The 19,603-nt window shown below is 37.6% G+C and overlaps 1 protein-coding gene across 3 annotated transcripts; it reads right to left on the reverse strand.

The window, feature by feature from the left end:
* Positions 1-755: 755 nt before the first annotated feature.
* LOC127637802 (ras association domain-containing protein 8-like) lies at positions 756-19,126 on the reverse strand. 3 transcript variants are annotated; one of them, XM_052119080.1, is made up of 6 exons: positions 18,883-19,126; positions 8,555-8,741; positions 8,151-8,349; positions 6,787-7,679; positions 3,939-4,068; positions 756-3,655 (listed from the first exon to the last, which is right to left on the reverse strand). In XM_052119080.1, exons 3-6 carry the CDS (start codon positions 8,194-8,196, stop codon positions 3,534-3,536), a joined length of 1,191 nt encoding a protein of 396 aa, XP_051975040.1. In that variant the 5' UTR covers positions 8,197-8,349; positions 8,555-8,741; positions 18,883-19,126; the 3' UTR covers positions 756-3,533. The 3 variants fall into 3 exon arrangements, with proteins under 3 accessions (XP_051975040.1, XP_051975037.1, XP_051975039.1); XM_052119077.1 differs by lacking the exon at positions 8,151-8,349; XM_052119079.1 differs by lacking the exons at positions 8,151-8,349; positions 18,883-19,126 and adding an exon at positions 9,476-9,684.
* Between the last annotated feature and the right edge of the window lie 477 nt (positions 19,127-19,603).

A 19,603-nucleotide genomic window follows, 5' to 3' on the forward strand; every position in this document is an offset into this window, starting at 1 on the left:
AACAACTAGCCAAGTCTACTTTCCACATTCACTGGGTTTGCCTCTCTGAGCACTTCTGTCAGAGAAAATCCACTAGGGAAACAGGCTTTTTACTTAGTCAGGTCTTTAGCCAGCTGCTCACCGTAATTAAGTTGAGACTGTAATTGTTCTGATATTTGTAATACTAGCATTGTGGACACTTGTATTGTCACTGAGGATTCTGTGTGAATCTTTCAAGGATGAAAACAATCTGTTCATTAGGTTCTAAATACTCTAACATTTAATTTGTTGACAAGATGATAATGTTTAGGTAAGGGATAATGTACATCTCAAAATAAACTCCAAAAGGATGATCAGGCCCCTGATGCTTAAGCTTTGTGATGGGATCCTGATCATCCATTGGGGTTTAGTTTGCAGTAATGACCAACTGATTGTACATTTTTATATTTGTGACATGAAAATTAAATATACATGAAATGTTGATTTGTTTAAATAATTTGATTAGCTTACTTCTAGACTAACTTAAAGCCATCACTAAGAAACTAGCACAGCTATTGTGAGAAATTGGCAATGGTCACTTGTACAGTTTTGCGTTCATTGTACGAAAATATTTAACTGCATAATACTGCGACTGACCAATCAAAATTAAATATTCCAGATAGCCGCATAATGTAGCTAAATAAACAAATACACACACACACACACACACAAAACATAATATACAAGTTCCAGATTGCTTCAATTACCAGTAAAAAACATACAATGATGGACTATTCTAATTTATTTTTTATTTTACAATGTTACTGCATCTTTTCCCACTTATGGCATACATATTATATGCTGCTTGATAAACAAATTAATTCAGGGTACTTTTTTCAGGCATTCAATGCTTCTCTAGAAGGAAGAAGTTTAATAAACATAATTCTTTAAAAATAGAGTTGATAAAAGTCTCTTGCCCAAAGGTATTTTGGTTCTGCATTAAAGGTCAAAACTTGTGATCCAGAGATATCAAATCATGATGCCATTTCCTTTAGAACAACTCTCAGCTGAGCTTAATGTTATCTTAGTCACACCTGTGTGCATAACAACAGGTGATAAAAGCACATACTGTTCATTTTGAACACTCACACATTAGTCCTGCAGTCTTGCACCTCAAGCCTGTTACAATTAAACATATGTATACAGGCATTTTACACATTTCTGTAGTAGGTGCAAAAGGTGCAACTTCAGGCCTCGTTGAGTATCTCAGACAAGATCAAAACAATGTCAGTACATGCCACAATACTAAAAATGAAAACATTTAGATCCTTTTAGCTGTTCAACAAAGAGACTGTTGTGCATTTTTTTTCAACTATGTTAAAAATAGTCCGCTGTACTCTACAGAGTGATATGTTGTTGTATGCTCTTTATACTTTTTTTTTTTTTTTTTTTGTAAGGCATGCTTCTCAAACGTTACCCTCTTCATACAGAGATGACTGGGTTTTGTTAATGTGGCATCCAAATGCTCTTTTACGGATCATGACAGTGCACAACACTTCTGTGTGAAATCAACATGACTGCTACATAAAAAAAGAAATAATAAAAAAAAAACTATCAGTAAATATAGAGGCAAATGGATCAATTCAGTTTCAAAGGTGCAGCTATATTAAAGGGATAGTTCATACAAAATACAAATATGTAAGCAACCTCAACCTTGTGTTGTTCCAAACCTGTATAACTTTCTTCAATGGAACACAAAAGATGTTAAAATATATGTACCCCATTCACTTTCATTATATGGAATGAAAACATCAATCCTTAAATAATAATTAAAAACTATTTTTTTTTTTCACAGAAGAAAGTCAAATGGGTTTGGAATGGCATGAGGGTGAGTTAAAATGTTGACAGAATTAAAAACTTTTGGGTGAACTAACCCTTAAAACTTTTAGATGTAAACACACACCTTAAATTGTGAGGTGCAGGTCATGGCACATATATAAAGAAAATAGCTGAGCTGTTTGGTTTTCTTCTTTAAACACGATTTTCAAAAATACACTTAAAATGTTTCAGTCACCCATAAAGATTATCTTAAAATACTAGCTTTAGCAAAATAACCCATGTAAAAAATGGAAATCAGTCAGTTTACAAAAATATCAATTCAAATCCAGAAACTGCTACAGCAAATCTAAATGAACAATTTCTTATGCACGCTTCTAAAAGATCTTTGCTTATATCCACTGTAAATGTAAAAAAAAAATAGTTTTAAATCAAATGGAGCCACAATTAAATGTATCTGAATGAGGCTTTAAGGGAGGCAGATCCTGCTACACTCAAACATATTTTTAAATATCATGTTGTAATTACATTTTAGAGCTGCTTCACTTTGCAACTTTGCACATAAGCAGAATTTCACATCTCACATTCATGAAGGAATTGGCTGTCCAGAACACTTTGGTTTGATCTGAAATAAAATACAGTTCTGAAAACTGGTAAAAAAAAAAAAACTACAGTTTTGCTCAATTCAGTCAAATAATAGAAAATGTGCAACTGGTGTGATTTTTTTTGTTTTGTTTTTGTTAGCAACTGATAAAAGACAACTCTAGATATGCATTTCAGAGATATCAGCTTATTAAAAGTATGACTAATAATATGCATTTATTGGACAAAATGTTTTACTGCCATTTAATTGTGACAGAAAGCCCCAGCAAAATGCATTAATACAGACCAGTAATTAGAAAGACTTGTGAATAGCTGCAATACGTCGTGTACCTGCATCATTTAAAAGGTTGCTTTTTAACAAAAATCAGGTGCCTTCAATTTACTTTAAGAAGATAACAAAAATTCCACAAGCTACTTTCATGCAAAAACATCTCTCTATTCCTTCATCTCATTCGGTCTTTTTTTTTATTTGCATATCACATGCACCTGTTTTTCCTGATCAGTACAGAAAATGATTCTTCAGCTTTTCAGATTTCAGTAAAATTCCACAGCAGATGTTTTGGCCAATAAAGTGCTAAGGTGAAACTTCACCCCTCTCCATAAACTTTCTTCCTGCTGAAGAGCCATAAAATATAAACTGCATAATTTATCATCCATTTTGCATCTTTCCATAATTCCTGCTGCCTACATACTCGCATTGAGAGTGAGGTTTTCCTGGAGATTCATAAACATTCTTGAAATGAAAGACATCATGATGCTGCATCTTCTGACCTTTACTAGAAAGTTGATAGGTAGAACATACAGTAGGCTGAGTCAACATGTCTTTTCTCTATTGTTCTGTATGAGTCTAGCAAAGACATGTAGAAGGCCTTATTGAGATTTGGGTCCAGTGAAAGTGAGCTGGAGATGTCTTTGTATGTTCATTGATAAAGCACTGATAGGGGAAGACTAAGTAAATCACTATCAATATCCAAAATAAACCAATATGGACACATTTCGTGTGGAGTGAACAAAAGATTCCTCTGTGAGTCCACGGAGTGTGTTCATAAAGCGAAAGGTTAATGGTCTGAGATAACATGAAGTCACGTAGGAAATGCAAACTGCATTGGGATTAAATATTCATGCCCAGTGCAAAATCAGACGTAGATGCCTTCAGGGTTAAAGGTTGTGTTTAGGGGACTCTGTAGAGCTCGTAGATCATTGGGAAGTTGACGGGCTGATCCAAGTCGCTTCAGACATCCAGACTGAGTCTCTGTATCTGAGAGAGACACAAGACAGATCAAGCCCAACATAGCAACACTTGCTTAACCAATGGTGTGAGTTCGGCATGGGACTATATTTTTTCCAACCAATGGCAGACAAGGGGGAGGGGTTTGGGAAACCTATTTAAAAACATTAGGAAATTCCATTTGGTGAAGCTAGTGGCGCAGAAATTACACACTTCACCTTAAAAGCTAGGCCAAACATTATGAAATGTTTTTAAAAGAGGTGGAAGTTTTGTAGAGACAAAAATAAGGCAGAAAAGAGAGTTTAGCGAGTACCTGTGTTGGCTTCCTCCTCCGCAGGGTCTGCTGGCAGCACTGTTACTTTGCTGCCAGTCTGTTGGATAAACTGTTGGAGGTTCACCTGCCTCAGCTCCTTAGTTAACTGTTCGAGCTCTTGCTCTCTCTCCTAAATCAATCAAACAATCAATGAAAGGAAGCGTTAAAGAATATAAACTCTGAAATAGAAAATGAGATCATCAAGACATATTTTTTTCTGTTTACCTGTCAAATGTTCAAGAGCGTCAAAGAGGCAATGGATGCAAAAACTATGCCTGCTCCAAAACATTAATATGCCATTGGTGATTAAGGTAGTCTAGTTAGAATTCAATACTGTAAATTAGGGATTTAGACAGTTATACAGTTTTACAATTAACCACACTATTGGTAAAATATTAAATGACAGGTTAATTAAAGAAACAACCGAGAGGTAATTTGATGGGCCTATCCAAGGGGCTCTAAAATAATTATCACAGTGGAGCATGTTGTGTACACACGAGGGAGCTGTAATTACATAAACAACTGTTATCCTCTCAGTCAGAAAGACAAGGATATATGAAGCGTGCACTGTGGGACCATTTAGTATGTGAAGATGACATGTTCCAATGTTAAATAGTAGCACGAGTACAATGCGTTACCATATAAAAGCAAACATCTGCAAGATTTGACATCTAAGAGCAAGTTTACAGCCCCGCATTTCACTTATGTTTCATAGGAGACGGGAGTGTGATGAGTGGATGGACGTCAGTGCTTTCAGAGCATGTATCAGTCGCCAGGCTTCTCGTCAACCGGCTGAGTAAAATTCTGACCCCTGTCCATGCATATACATTTATATACACATATATATATACACACACACAGTTGAGGTTTACATACACCTTAACCAAATACATTAAACTTTTTACAATTCCTGACATTTAATCATAGAAAACATTCCCTGTCTTAGGTCAGTTAGGATCACTACTTTTATTTTAAGAATGAGAAATATCAGAGTAATAGTTAGTAGAGAGAATGATTTATTTCAGCTTTTATTTCTTTAATCACATTCCCAGTGAGTCTGGAGTTTACATACACTTTGTTAGAATTTGGTAGCAATGCCTTTTAATGGTTTAACTTGTGTAAAGCATTTTGGGTAGTCTTAAACAAGCTTCTCACAATAAGTTGCTGGAATTTTGGCCCATTCCTCCAGACAGAACTGGTGTAACTGAGTCAGGTTTGTCTTTCTTGCTCACACATGCTTTTTCAGTTCTGCCCACAAATGTTCTATCGGATTGAGGTCAGGGCTTTGTGATGGCCACTCCAATACCTTGACTTTGTTGTAATTTTAAAGTTGTTAAAGTAATTTTGCCACAACTTTGGAGGTATGCTTGAGGTCACTGTCCATTTGGATGACCCATTTGTGACTGAGCTTTAACTTCCTGGCTGATGTCTTGAGATGTTGCTTCAATACATCCACATAATTTTCTTTCCTCATGATGCCAGCTCTTTTGTGAAGTGCACCAGTCCCTCCTGCAGCAAAGCGCCCCCAACAACATGATGCTGCCATCCCCATGCTTCACGGTTGGGATGATGATCTTCTTCTTGCAAGCCTCACCCTTTTTCCTCCAAACATAACAATGGTCATTATGGCCAAACAGTAAAATTTTTCATCGGACCAGAGGACATTTCTCCAAAAAGTACGATCTTTGTTCCCATATGCACTTGCAAATTTCAAACTGGCTTTTTTATAACAGTTTTGGAGCAGTGGCTTCTTCCTTGCTGGGCAGCATTTCAGGTTATGTCGATATAGGACTAATTTTTCTGTGGATATAGATACTTGTCTTCTTGTTTCCTCTAGCATCTTCGCAAGGTCCTTTGCTGTTGTTCTGGGATTGATAAAAATATTATATAAAAATAACTATTGTTAGGCCTATGTGTTATTGCCTAATTATTGCCTATTATTTTCTATTATTGCACTTATTTAATTAACCTTGCCCTATAATAAAAATGACATTCTCAGAATGTTCTACATCTTATTTTTTAATCAAAACTATATGCCTAATGCGGAGTTTGCTTTTAGAAATACTAGCTTTTAAATTTTTTAAAGATTTAAAAGCTTTCTTTAAGAGCTTCTTCATCTGTAAATGTATAATGCATAAATTAGCCGATGGCACTAAAATACATTTAGATGGCAAGCATTAGTGGTGCGCTCTTGGAGTTAGAGAAAACAATGACGCTCGATTTTTTTTAAAACCCGCTCCTCGCTCCAGGCAAAATAATGCCGCTCCACTCCTCGCTCCACTTCCACACCGTTCCGCTCACATACTCTGGTCAGGACAGGTAGACTGTACATCATGCTGCTTATTACATGGCTACCTAATAAATAAATGGACATAAAATATTGATTTGCATTGAAGTTGTGCTATTATGTAAAAAGAAAGAGACTCATGTCTGTGTTAGAGTTCTGATAAACCTGTTGGTGTTTCTTTTGCGAAAATGACCGTCTGACTGCTTGTAATCCTTATTATTCTAATGGTGCAATTACAAATTGGACTGGAAAATATCCTAGTCCATCACGTCATCTCTAAGCTCTAGCAAAGTCTGATTTTTTACATAATATCTGCCACCACTACCCTCCTCCCCCACCCAGATCCTTAACATGCTGCAAAGCCGATTAGTTGCATTGGTGGAACTTAAGACCAAAGAGTCCAAAACCAAGCAGCTGCAGTTCACAAGGTTTCAGCAGCCTTGTTCTGGGAAAGACTGTTTTTCGATTAATTTGTTCTGTTGCTTACTTTTATAGCTTCATAGTGAACTCTGATCTCTTTCAACTGTAAGTGCATTGTGATCTCCCTTCAGGCAATCTTACCTGTAGCCTTATGTTTGACTGCCCAAGTGAGAGCTCCACAGCTCTGCAGCTGCTCTCCAACCTGCCAGCCTGCTGCGTCTGCATGTCCAGCTCGGCGTGAGCCTTTTCCAGCCGTGACCGGACCTCTAATTCATCTGCAAGCTGCGTCTCCATCAACTCTTGCTGCAAACGCTCAGCCTCCAGCCCTGCCTCCATGCACTGAATGCGTGCTAGGTACTCTCCCAGTTGCTCCTCACACTCATGTATACGACTGCGCAGTTCTTGCAGCTGCTCGTGTAGTTGCCTCTCGTTCTCCTGCTCAATCTGCAGCTCGTTCTCCCAGAATTCCTGCTCCTTCATCTCTGCCTCATTCCTGCAGACCTGTTGCTCCAACTGGACCAGCTCCTCTCCTTCATCCTCCGTCAGTTGCTGCTGAAGCTCCGTCTCACAGCGCTGCAGTTTCTGCTCTAGGATGCGCAGCTTGTCCTTCTGCAGCTGCACCAGGTGGGAGAGCTCTTGAGTAGGACCTGGCGTGCTGCTGCGGTTCACTGTTCGCTGTTTGGACTCACCCTCACGGCTCTTTCCGAATATGTCACGTAGCCCTTTGGCACCACCGGTGAAAGTAAGCGACTTGCGTTTTGGCTCACGCCGTTTGAGGGATCGGTCATTGGCTGTGGGGCGGAGCTTTGCCATCGGAGGGAGGCTTTGGCGGTATAGGCTGCGTTCGGGGGCCCTAGCAGAGGTTTCAGAGGTGGGGCGCTCGCTCAGAGAAGGTCCTGTACGTTGAAGCACCAACTGCACATCACTAGCATACTGACCCCACTTATTTAATGACACTACAGGATTCTCATGGGGGGCCAGGTGTCTCTCTGTATCGCGCCATTTTTCTATCAGCGTATAGCGGCCAGTGCGACCTGCAACACAACACTTTGTCATTTACATGATTTGCATTTCATTTATGAGTGTTTCTTCAACTTTGGGCAATTTTAGCACTATGGATTTCTAGAAAGTCCATGTAAACATGTAATCCTTTGTATTTTTACAATGGATTTTTATAGTTCAATATTAATGGTCTGGGACAATGCTAAAACAATTAAATCTATACATAAAAGGCATCTGAAAAGTACCTAAAATAAATTTCTAAGTTTTAACCTTCATATAGAAAAGTTTAAATCTGTTTAAAAAAAGAAAATCAACCAACAAGTTGAAGAAACACCCTTATACACCCTTTTTTAAGACATACGATTTTAGACTGATATTTGAATCATGGTAATTTGCTCTGTGTTGACAACTTGATAAGAACACATACATTGTTGGAGAAATGTTCTGCTAACATCCTGACAAAGATTTAACTTTCCCAGAGAAATGCATTTGACATTCCTTACCAGAGGCCAGTCGCCTCACTGGAACAGAGATTTTGTTTAATTCCATTATTTCATGACCAAGTCTAGTCTTATTTTTTCCAGTTTGGGGTGAAAGGGTCAAACACTGAGACTAGAATGGGACAATACTTTATTTCACTGCTCCAATCTCTGATCTCAAAGAGGGCTTGTTGTTAAGGAGACAAGCATAGTGACAGTTATGCTGTGTAAAAAACAGAGGAAAGAATTAGGGGTCCTAGGGTGAAACATGGAAAGCAATTTAAAATGTCTACCAATGTGGTTGATTTACAAGTTAATTCACCTATCTAATGGCATTAAATCTGAGTGATAAAAAAATATGCATTTAGGTCTAGTTTCTACATGTATATGAAGGTCCACTGTTATGACGTCACAATGTAGAGTCTCACCTATAGCTTGGGCCAAAGCAATCACAACCTCTTGACATGTGGTGACCTCTGTGACCCCGCAGACGATCCGCTGCACTCCATCCACCCATACCTTCAGCTCCATGCCTCTCATCTGGGTGATGTCATTCCTCACCACCACAGGCACCCGTTACGGGTGCTCTTATCTGCATTCTGCTCTTATCACTGCCTGGACCATGGAAACCGAAAAACTATGCTGTTACAATTATATACAAAATAATTTAACCACACACAAATTACTCAATCTCTTTAATGTGGTAACAGTAAGATGATGAGGGATTTTACCAGCCCTCATTCTTAATGATTCTTCTCCAATGTGTCAGACTGGCAGATCTTTAGTTCCTGGTGTTGACTGGGAGGGTTTGGGTATTGCCGTGCTATAGTTTCTCTCTCAGCTTGCTGAAACATGCCCTAGTCTGTTATTAATGTCTTAAAGTCTGTAGGCTCTAGCCTACTCTGAAATGCATACATTTACATGCAGCATAAAGAATGATTGACACGCTAACAACAATAAGTTAGTCGTGGTGCAAGAGTAAGTAACTAGGAACAGTTGGGAGGTTATTTAAACCAAGCAAATAATTGCAGAACAATTCTTTTAAAATTTCACCCTTTTATTCGCCATTTGGCCTTCACTCATTCATTATAAAATGGCCCTGCACTGTGAGAAATTAAATTTTTTAAAGTACAAATATTCCATGTAGTCTCTCAATTAACGAGGTATAAAAATTGCATACACATATTTATTATTATATTATAAATGAATTAGCAAAATGCTGTGTAAAATTATGTTTAGCTGGAGTATAGCATGTCACACCACAGAACAAGTGCTTAAAACTCCCTAATTAAGATTTATTCCATGTCCGATGAAACATTCTCTAATGACAATACAACTATTTTACATACCTTTTTTCTTGTGCAAGATTAAATGTTGTTATATCTGCATATCATTGCTCTAAAGGAAAGCATTTGTCTGGACAGCTGCCTCTCCTCTCCAGTGGCAGTGGCAGAGGGATGAGAGTGATATATCTAGCTGTGAAGCGTTCAAGCTGAAGAATTGGTCCAAACAGGCCAGTGTGAATGCAATAGATGGTGCCCACTCCCATGAGACACACCCATAAAGGATAAGTGAGATGAGCTGTAGACCCTGACAGGTAATATGTCTTTCTGTGTGTGTGTGTGTGTGTGTGTGTGTGTGTGTGTGTGTGTGTGTGTGTGTGTGTGTGTGTGAAAGTTCTGTTTGTGTGTAGTGTTTATTGTTTTGGGTATCTGAAAGCTGAAGTGGCGTCTACTCATGAGTTATTGCAGATGTGCACTGGGATCTATCCTGAAATACCATCTTCTATGCAGATGGTATTAAAAATGCAAATTCAAAAGTGTATGTAAATATGTTAAATGTTGGGGTCAGATGCACCAAAGTCATTTTACTCTCATAATTTCTACTCTTATTTAGATGGGACTATATTTTTCCCAGAGGAGATAAGACACATTTGTGTTTCAAAGGTACTTTATCATTTTGATGTTTTTCTCACATAATCTTGGTAAAAAGTACACCACAAATCGCCTACCATTTTTTTTGTCTAACTCTGGTGTCCTTTGAAAAATTCTGTTCATATAGGAATTCCTGTGATTGCAGCATATACTTTTTTCACCAAACATCTAATTTATTTTAGGTTTCATTGAATACTGTAGCTAAAGCTACATTTCTGAGCATTTAGACCTCTTTGCCTACTTTCAGGATTAAATAACAATTGGTAGTTCAAGTAAGTCTTGTTTATTTCAATGCATTACGTGATGCACGTATCAAAAGCACATGATCTTCCGTTAAGCCTAGGGGCTGCCAACCATCCCATATTTTACGGAGTCATCTCATATTTGAGGGAACAAAATTGTGCTCTGTATCAAATCCATATGAAACGCCATTTCAGTGCTCATTCTGGAAGAAAGACTCGTGAGCTAAATAAACAACAGCACTTTGTACAAAAGTACAATACAGATCAGGTTTAGTTTGAAACGCTTTGTTTCATTTGATTAGAATGTTTCATGTACATTTGCCTTGCTATAGGCTAAACACTATTTATTGCCAAAACAACAATACTGTAATCCAAGAAGAAATACACTATTTCATGTTAAGAATTTCTCTCCCATAACAATCTATTATAATGCACGGTTGCCCTGGAAGGCATACAGTTCTTTTTTGCGACGTACACAGTAATACTGTTTTAAAAACGAATGACCCCAGTTTTAAACGGAAAGATGGTTTGTTGAGCTTTAAAAATGGAGAAGGAAAATATTGTCTTTTTCCATTGATTGCAGATTCGTTCTTTTGGACAAAAGTAGTTTTTATTAAAAGTGCTTAAAAGTTTTTGCATCCGTCCGTGCTGTTATTCCAAATATTTTCCTCTGTAAACAAGCTATTGGTTAACCTCTTTAACCATTGTGCAATAACTCACACGAGGCCCTGCTGGAAAATAAATATGCCCTGTATTTAAAGCTGAAATGTCTCGTATTTGGTAGAGATTTGGCAACACTAGTAAAGCTCCAATCCAGACAATAAACATCCTGTGTTAAGAATAGTAACTCAGGATTGTTTAGCAAACAAACCCTGTCCGAATAATGCTTTAGTAACATCAGAGCACGCTAATATTTAGTCTGTTTTCTGGTGTGTGTTTTGATATGCTGTCATCAGTCTCTCATGGGCTAACCTGGAGCCATGAAGATATTTAATCATTCACTTGTACTTTAGAAAACTCTCATGAAGTTGTTAATAAAATATTTTGTCCCAGCAGTTCAGCGAAGTTACTCAGAGTTGTGCAGTGTGTTTTCATTTCGGTTTTGACCACTGTGTCAAAGCCCTACCCCCAACAGTATTACATGTCAGCTGCAGAATCTGTCTTTAACTGCATTCACATGAGTGATATAAGCATTTGCACCAGACAAGCTTTGGTTCCACAACCTGAGGCTAAATTTAACAAACTCAAGGCTTTGGAGGCCATCACTGTAAGGTAGAGCCCAAGCAGCTGCTAAAAGAGATGTAACGTGTCTGCACTCACATTCCAGTCAACATATCTGATGAACATAGATTGGTACAGCACATATGTCCAGATCCAACATTAACCTTGTTTGATGCAACAGTCCCAGCATGCAGTACTGCTCTGACATGCTCTGTCAGGTTAGTTCTTTCTCAATAAACTCAGGGCTGTTGAACATAATCGTCAAATAGTTTATAAAACAATCCTGCAAATTTCAGATGAAGCATCCTTCCAAGGGTCTGCACTGTCAGAGCCACATTTTCTACTAATTCAGATATTTTCTAGCATAGATCGATTAGATAGTAGGGGTGGGCGATAAAACGATATCGATATATATCACGATATAGAAAATCTAAGATAAGCTTTTGAGGAATTTTCGATATTTACTGCTTGTCGTTAAAACACAAGCAGTTCGGCTTTCTCAGGCTGCGTTTCCACGGGGGCGGACGAAATCCACTCAAAGGCGCTCACAGCACTAGGAGAGAGCTTGCTCCGCTGCCAATCCTACGATCCACCTTGCGAGCATGACGGAATGAATTGAAAACGCTCTCAGCTTTGCTCACACTGCACCAGTGGTTACGTAGGGTCAGACTGGATGAACTTGCTAATGCTAGCTGCTTTGCTAACAATTAGGTTACATCAGACACCGGATTGATTTCATCCGCACCGCAAGACTTCATGACAACGGTTGCGCCCGCTCATCGTCTCTAGTGAAGAGCGCGACAGAACAACAGTGATGTGGACAACAGCTCTGATCTTTCTGCGCTGTAATCTTGAATATTGTTCTCTAGCACCAAACATGCATAATGTCTGCCCTGTCCCGCCCGCACGTGTTGCCTCTTTTCCCTGCATGTGTGTAGTCATGAAGCACCACATGAGTTAACGTGGTTTCAAAGCACCTTTTAGACCATAACGTTTGTCCCTTCTAAATGTATCTTTATTAATCAGCATGTTACGAGCCTTTAATAATAATCAAATCGAAGAAACAAATTGATTTCTGTTATAATTTTGTGAAAATTTATTAGATGTCTGGAATGGATAAGGAAAGACTAAAATTACTAGTTTGTAGACTAGTCTCTCACTTTAATGAAAATATACAAATGTTTTAAAAAAAATTTTTTTAAACATTTTCTAAATTTTCTCTCGGGACACCCCTGAACCCACATTCAGCATCATTCCACAGTCACAAGGGCTTCTATGCCACATACTTGGGTATCTGAATCTAAAGAAATCTAAAAAATATTTCATTTTAATGTAAAAATATTCCAACAAATACTGGACTGCTGCTACTATGCTTCAGAACAAACAGATGATCTTTTAACATTAATTTTCAATTGATAAACGGTAAAAGGCGGTAAAATTGGTAAAAGATCCCGAAGACCCCACTGCTTTGGCCGTGTCTGGACCCCCTGTGCAGTTTTGTAAAGACTATTTTGGCTGTATTAGAATGTATTATTTCTTCTATTCTTCCGTCAACTTTGAAATAAAAAAAAAGAAAGTGCAATGTGTAAATGTATTTCGTGATAAATATTGATATCGAACAATATGAAAAAGATTATCGTGATAACAATTTTGGCCATATCGCCCAGCCCTATTAGATAGATAGTTGCATGCCGTCCAATGGGCCAATTTCATATGTGGTCCTAAATTCGATGTGTATCTGATTCTCCTCTGCATTCGCAATTTTTTGTCATTGCAATATGACCTATAGGCTAGAACTAATCTGAAATCATTATTTGGCACTCAATTAGGGAATGCATGGAATTTTCTTAAAGAATCATGGAAGCAGTCAGTAGAGATGATGTGACAAGATGATGTCAGTTAACTACTCAGTCTGTAGGCTGATGCAACTATTCATGCAAAATTGCAATGCAAGTTACAGTAAAGGCTAATATATACTTACTGGGAGAACGGGCTTCTTTTAGTTCACATAATAATTATGCCGAAATGCACTGAAGTTCTGCTGAAGTTTTAGTTTGGTGATTTTCACCTGTTGACATGGTTAGGCCGTGATATTCTTTATTTACAACTGCGCAAGCAGCTGAGGAGTTTGTAGCTAGCTAGGTTACTATCTTAAAGTTAAAAATGGCAAACTTTAGCCTTTGAAGGCAATCCACAGAGTGAAAGACCTGCATTTGTGCACATTCTCTGTGAAGGTAATGCACTCAATTGCTCTTGGTCAAAATGCCCAACTTGGTTGGGTGTTAACCTATACACACTAGGTTATATGTCTAACATGAATATAAAAAGGTGTGAGAAAAAAAATGGATGTGTCAAAATAATGTCTAAATAGTAATTGTAAAAGCATACCTGACAGCACATTTAATGGTAATGTGCCACAAACAGCCTACGGTTAGGATTATCGTTTTTGTAATACTTAAAAATAAATGTTAATTGAATATTAGAGTTTTTTATGTTGATGTTGCTGTTTTATGAACGCAATCAGATAAACAGGTGTATATTACAGTGTTTTTACCACAGTTAAGGGGGTTTCAGGCACTCTGCATCATGTTGTACCAAAGAAAATCCCTTTCCTGCTGTAAAATCACTGTAATGCATGGCCCCTCATGGCTTATTACTTTTTGAGATTAAAAAGAGTTGTTCCACTGTATACTATTTTGTCTTGGAGTTTTATCTACAACACTTCAAAACCTCTACAGGATCCTAATGTTATGTGGACTGTAGTGGGGGGGCTATTCTAACAAGGGTCCAAACAAACACAAAGGTCTGCTGGAGAGACTCCCACCCCCGCAGGCCTCCCAGCATGACTGGACACAAACAATCTGTCTCCATGGTGATGGTTTTGCAGCTTTGTGAATCTTTCACATGGCTGGCTGTGACCAGCCTGGGAACCAACAAACACCAGCAATTAAGGAACAATCTCTTTATTTCAACTTTTGTCCATGTCCTACTGTATAACTTTGTCCTGTCAGGAGTTCACAGCTGAACAACGCACAGATCAGTCCACTCGGGAAAACACTGCTGAGCTTCACAAACTGACACTGAATTTAAGCCATTTACAGGAAAAGTGTTTATCAGTACAACCTCTGTTTTGAGTATTAACAAATAGTAACCGATTTAAGTTTCTTTATGTAACTTTAGTGTGAGGTGAAAATCTTATAGTAAGCAAAATGTTGGGGGGGCAATAAACATAACAATTCTCAAGAGCAATTTTTGAAGGGGACACCAAGGTTTTTTTTGTTGTTGCCCCGTTTGCATTTGTATTATTTTATTTCTGAAACAATTATTTTAGGAATATATCATTATATTATTTACAATACACATATTTTAATGATATTTTAGGGGGGGGACAACCCTCAGATAGGGTTGCCCGCCCCCCCCCGCGATTTCCGCCTATGAGTGCAGTAGGAATTGGGCATTCCAAATTGGGGAGAAAATTTAAATTCTGTTATTGAGAAAATGTAGGATCAGTCTTGCGTCCCTTTATATTGGATAGTAAGCACCTTTCTATCAATTCTTATAAACAATTTGAAAGCTTTAAATAAATAAAAAAAAAAACTAACTAAAGTAAGTGCATTAATAACAACCTTCACTAATAGCTAGTAAAATAATAATGAATGAAATGTTCCATTAACAAAACAAGAGAAACAACAAACAAAAGGTGATTTTCTCTGTTTAATGTCATTGACTTTCTCTTGCAGAGCAGACAAATACCTTCATTTCCTTGAGTTGGCGACTTTAGGTTCGAAAGGAGGAAGTGAACTGTCTATGACCTAACTTGTGAAACACTCCTATGAGAAACCAGCAAAATATGAGTGCAGGTACTGAGAGCATCCTGTAACACCACACTTCATTCAAACACTTCTAAACAGTTTAAGTTCACCCAAAAATGAAAATTCTCCCATCATTTACACACCCTCAAGCCATCCCAGATGTGTATGACTTTCTTTCTTCTGCAGAACACAAACGAAGATTTTTAGAAGACTATCTCTGCGCTGCAGGTCCTTACAGTGCAAGTGAATGTTGACCAAAACTTTCAAGCTACAAAAAGCACAAAGGCAACATAAAAGTAATGCAAATGACTCCAGTGGTTAAATCCATGTCTTCAGATGTGATATGATAGGTGTGAGTGAGAAACAGATCAATATTTAAGTCCTTTTTTACTATAAATCTCCACTTTCACATTGTCACATTTTGAAAGTGAAAGTGGAGATTTATGGTAAAAAAAGGACTTCAAGGTTTCTTAGGTTTCTGAAGACACTGGAGTCGTAAAGATTACATTTATGTGGGCTTATGAGGTCTAGTCAACATTCATTTGCATTTTGAGTACCAACAGAGCTGAGATATTCTTCTAAAAGTCTTTGTTTGTATTCAGCAGAAGAAAGAAATTCATAAACATCTGGGATGGCCTGAGGGTGAGTAAATGATGAGAGAATTTTCATTTTTGGGTTAGTTTTGCACTGATGTAGTCGATCACCTGGACAAAACTAGGCATTACTTTACATACAAACTAACAGTAATTTTATTCAAACTATTTAAATGCCACAGTCACCTGATCTCTGACCTGTATCACATTTCTAACCAGTAGAAAGGCTTGGATGAAATCTTTCACAATAGTTTTATTTTTTTTAGCATATTCTGAACTTTCAAGAAGCATCTGTGGAATTCTGCAGAATATGTTTAAACATGGTAAAATGTATTAAACAGAACTGAGAGTACAACACTATTATTGGTACCTGAGAGCATAATTGAATTAGCCAAAATATTTAAACAAACACACAGAACAGTCAGAAATGCATAGATGTGTTTGTGTATGAATGACTATGCATAAATATGTGGAAATCTGTGGGTGCAGATTCCATGTTAGCCTACCAGTAATGCATCAACAACAGAAGAGTCTACTGCAGCTAACTCAGATACTGATCTACATTACCATCATGCATTTGTTCATATTACATTTTATGTCTACATTTGGCAGGCACTTTAATCCGAAGTGACTTCCAGTGTAAAAAGCTACACTTGTTTTATCAGTTTATGTGTTCCCTTGGAGAACTGAGCCCATGACCTTGACATTTCTAATGCCCTGCTCTACTAGGAGAGCTACAGGAACACATATTACATACAAGAATATCTTTTAAACGGTCACAGAGCATCCTGCATTGTTCCATATCACTACTACTGTACTGCTGTCTACTCTCACCTTCACTCTGCCCTTCTTCTCCTCAGCTTTCCTTTGCTTTATTCTCTCTTCTGCTCAGGAGTTATTTAACATACCCTTGCTGTTGTTTTCTCTGATGCTCTATCTATGATCAGCAGATCTGATTAGTGGCTGTTTGATGAGCCAGCTGTTGTCATATTAGACTGTGTGTAATGACAGAACAGTTCTGTGAATGAGGTGTAAAACAATTATAAGAGTGAGTCAGTGGAAGGGTTTCAGCTAGCTGCTAGGCGCAAAACGGAATAATTAGGTAACACAGTTTGAGGGGTGAATTTGTCAGTCAGGGTTCCCACACATCCTGGAAAACTTGAAATTTTGTAAAGCAGTTTTCCAGTCATGGAAAATGAAACAACTAAAATCCTAAATGTCCTGGAAAATATTTTAGTATACTAAAACTATTTGATTGTGTTTAAGGTTTTGTCAAATGTACAAAAACATGGTAATGATCGGGACTCTGGATTGTTGTCAAATAGAAAAGTTTGTATCGCTTTGTCACGTTTGACAGCAACGCATTGTGAAACAACGTTAATAGTTCACTGTCATGAATGTAGCCCTGTTATGTACATTTTCTGCTCATCTGCTTTCATCTCTCCTTTGATATTAATATAGTGCAAAATAGGGTTTGTTCCAACATTGCTGTTGTGTTCATTACAAAAATGTTTTAAGTTGTAAACTTCAGACAATGACGACAGTCGAAACGCTGATTTATTTTATTTTATGAATTCACACCCCGAGGTGGTAGCATGGGTATGCAACCTTTACACGTGAATACGTTTTCAGTATTTCAACCATTATCCACGGCATTATGTTGTCATGGCAACAAAGTTGTAAAGTTGGATCTAACTTTACACAAAAAAGGCTAGTAAATGATTTTGTCAATTTAAATCATGTTAACATGCATATTGTTTATGTCTTGTGGCCATATAATTTTGAAACAGTGAGTATTTTAATGTTTATGGATTGGCCCCCCATTCACTTCCATTGTAAATGCCTCACTGGAACCCAGATTTTTTTGTTCTTTTTTTTTTTTTAAAGGAGGGTCAAGTCAAAATTATTTTTTGTGGTAATTAACATTATGCTACAAATGCTGTTGATTGATCTTAACTTGCATTGAACCGGAATTTTCCTTTAACAGACGCCCATGAAAGCAGCTGTAAAGCACATTATTTTAAACACAATGGCTGAAGTGGGGCCCCTTAGTCTTGTGAAAGATCTTATAGTCAGTCTATGTAGTCATGCCCACCAAAGTCCTTAACAAAAATAACTGCCGTACTTCAGATACAGTTTTTCAGTTTTATAATTATTTATAAATGAATATTACTATGAATATTCAGATCAATTGATCAAACTGACAGTAATTACATCTTACCACACGAAAAAAAAAAACATGAGTCTAACTATTGCATACCAGGAATTAAACTTTATACGTATAAATTCACAACTAAAACCAGTATAATCCTCTACACAGCTGAGATGACAGTCACTGTATCTTTGACAACATTTGGGAAAAGGTATACAATATATTGGCTATAATGAACATAATGTATACTGTGTAAAAAGTTTAAATCTGAAGGTGCTGGATTATCCCATCTAAAACCAGCCCAGACCAGCAACCTGGAATTAGTATATTGTAAGTAACAATACAATTATGAACAAATCAAATAGTCATGAAACTTTGATTCCAATATTTGAATATATATAGGCCTATATGTGTGTGTGTGTGTGTGTGTGTGTAATTGAATTACTAATCTGTTAATCATTATACAATGTTTGTTAATTACGTTATTATGAAAGGGTTTCATTTGTACGATTCAGTGCTGTAATGTTTATAATTTCAGGAGAGGCAGCAGGCCTGCTGCTGTTCTGATGCATCTCACAGCTATTTTCACCCGTTAAAACACAGATGAGAGTAAAAGCCCTGACATTAACTGGACACTGTCTCGTGCGTGTTGTTTAAACGCCTCGCAATCGCGTCCCGTCCACAACTATTTAAAGATGCCCCATGCAAACACGTTTAATAGGCTACAAGTCGGACCTGTATCGGGCTTTACCGATTGTCCAAAACATGGTGCAGAGAGGTCTGTTTAAAATCATAACCGTACCTGCGTGTGCCTGCAGTCGTTCACGAGCCTCGGTCCGTGTCCAATTCACTCCGTCTGTGCAGAAGCGAATTTTGCGTTGATGATCTGATTTATACCCGCAATGTAACCAGAACACCCTCTTCAGACGAATATATTAAATCCGGCCCGGTCCGCGTGTTAATATGTGTCCACTCGCTTAAGTTGTGCGCGTGGTGTGACCCGTTACATCAGCAGCAGCTCTGCGCTTCACTCGAGTAATCCAGTGGACGGGACACCGCGCGAGGCATCATGGACGGACCGCTTTAAAGCTGCACTGCCCGCACTGAACAAGCGTGCTCAGCGCGCGCACAAACACACACACGCACACACAAACACGCACACAAAAGTTCACATTGCTTATTAAAATAACAACTTCACACTTTTCCTCACAACTTTGATTAACAAACATCATTAATGTAATGTAATGATGATCATGTAATGTTCAACAGATCAGTAGTTCACACTCAAATATATGAATGTCCATTAATTGGTAACACTTTACATTAAGGTTTTGTTCGTTAACATTTATAAATAAATTCAAGAATGTTATTTCATTATAACAATATTTTACAGCATTTATTCATCTTGGTTAATGTTAATTTATGAAAATCGTTATGGCCTTTTTTCCATAATACATTAACTAATGTTAACAAATAAAACTTTTATTTTAAACGTATATTAATATATGTTAAAGTGTTGTATA

Source organism: Xyrauchen texanus, chromosome 45, assembly GCF_025860055.1.
Source record: "Xyrauchen texanus isolate HMW12.3.18 chromosome 45, RBS_HiC_50CHRs, whole genome shotgun sequence".
Classification (NCBI taxonomy): domain Eukaryota; kingdom Metazoa; phylum Chordata; class Actinopteri; order Cypriniformes; family Catostomidae; genus Xyrauchen; species Xyrauchen texanus.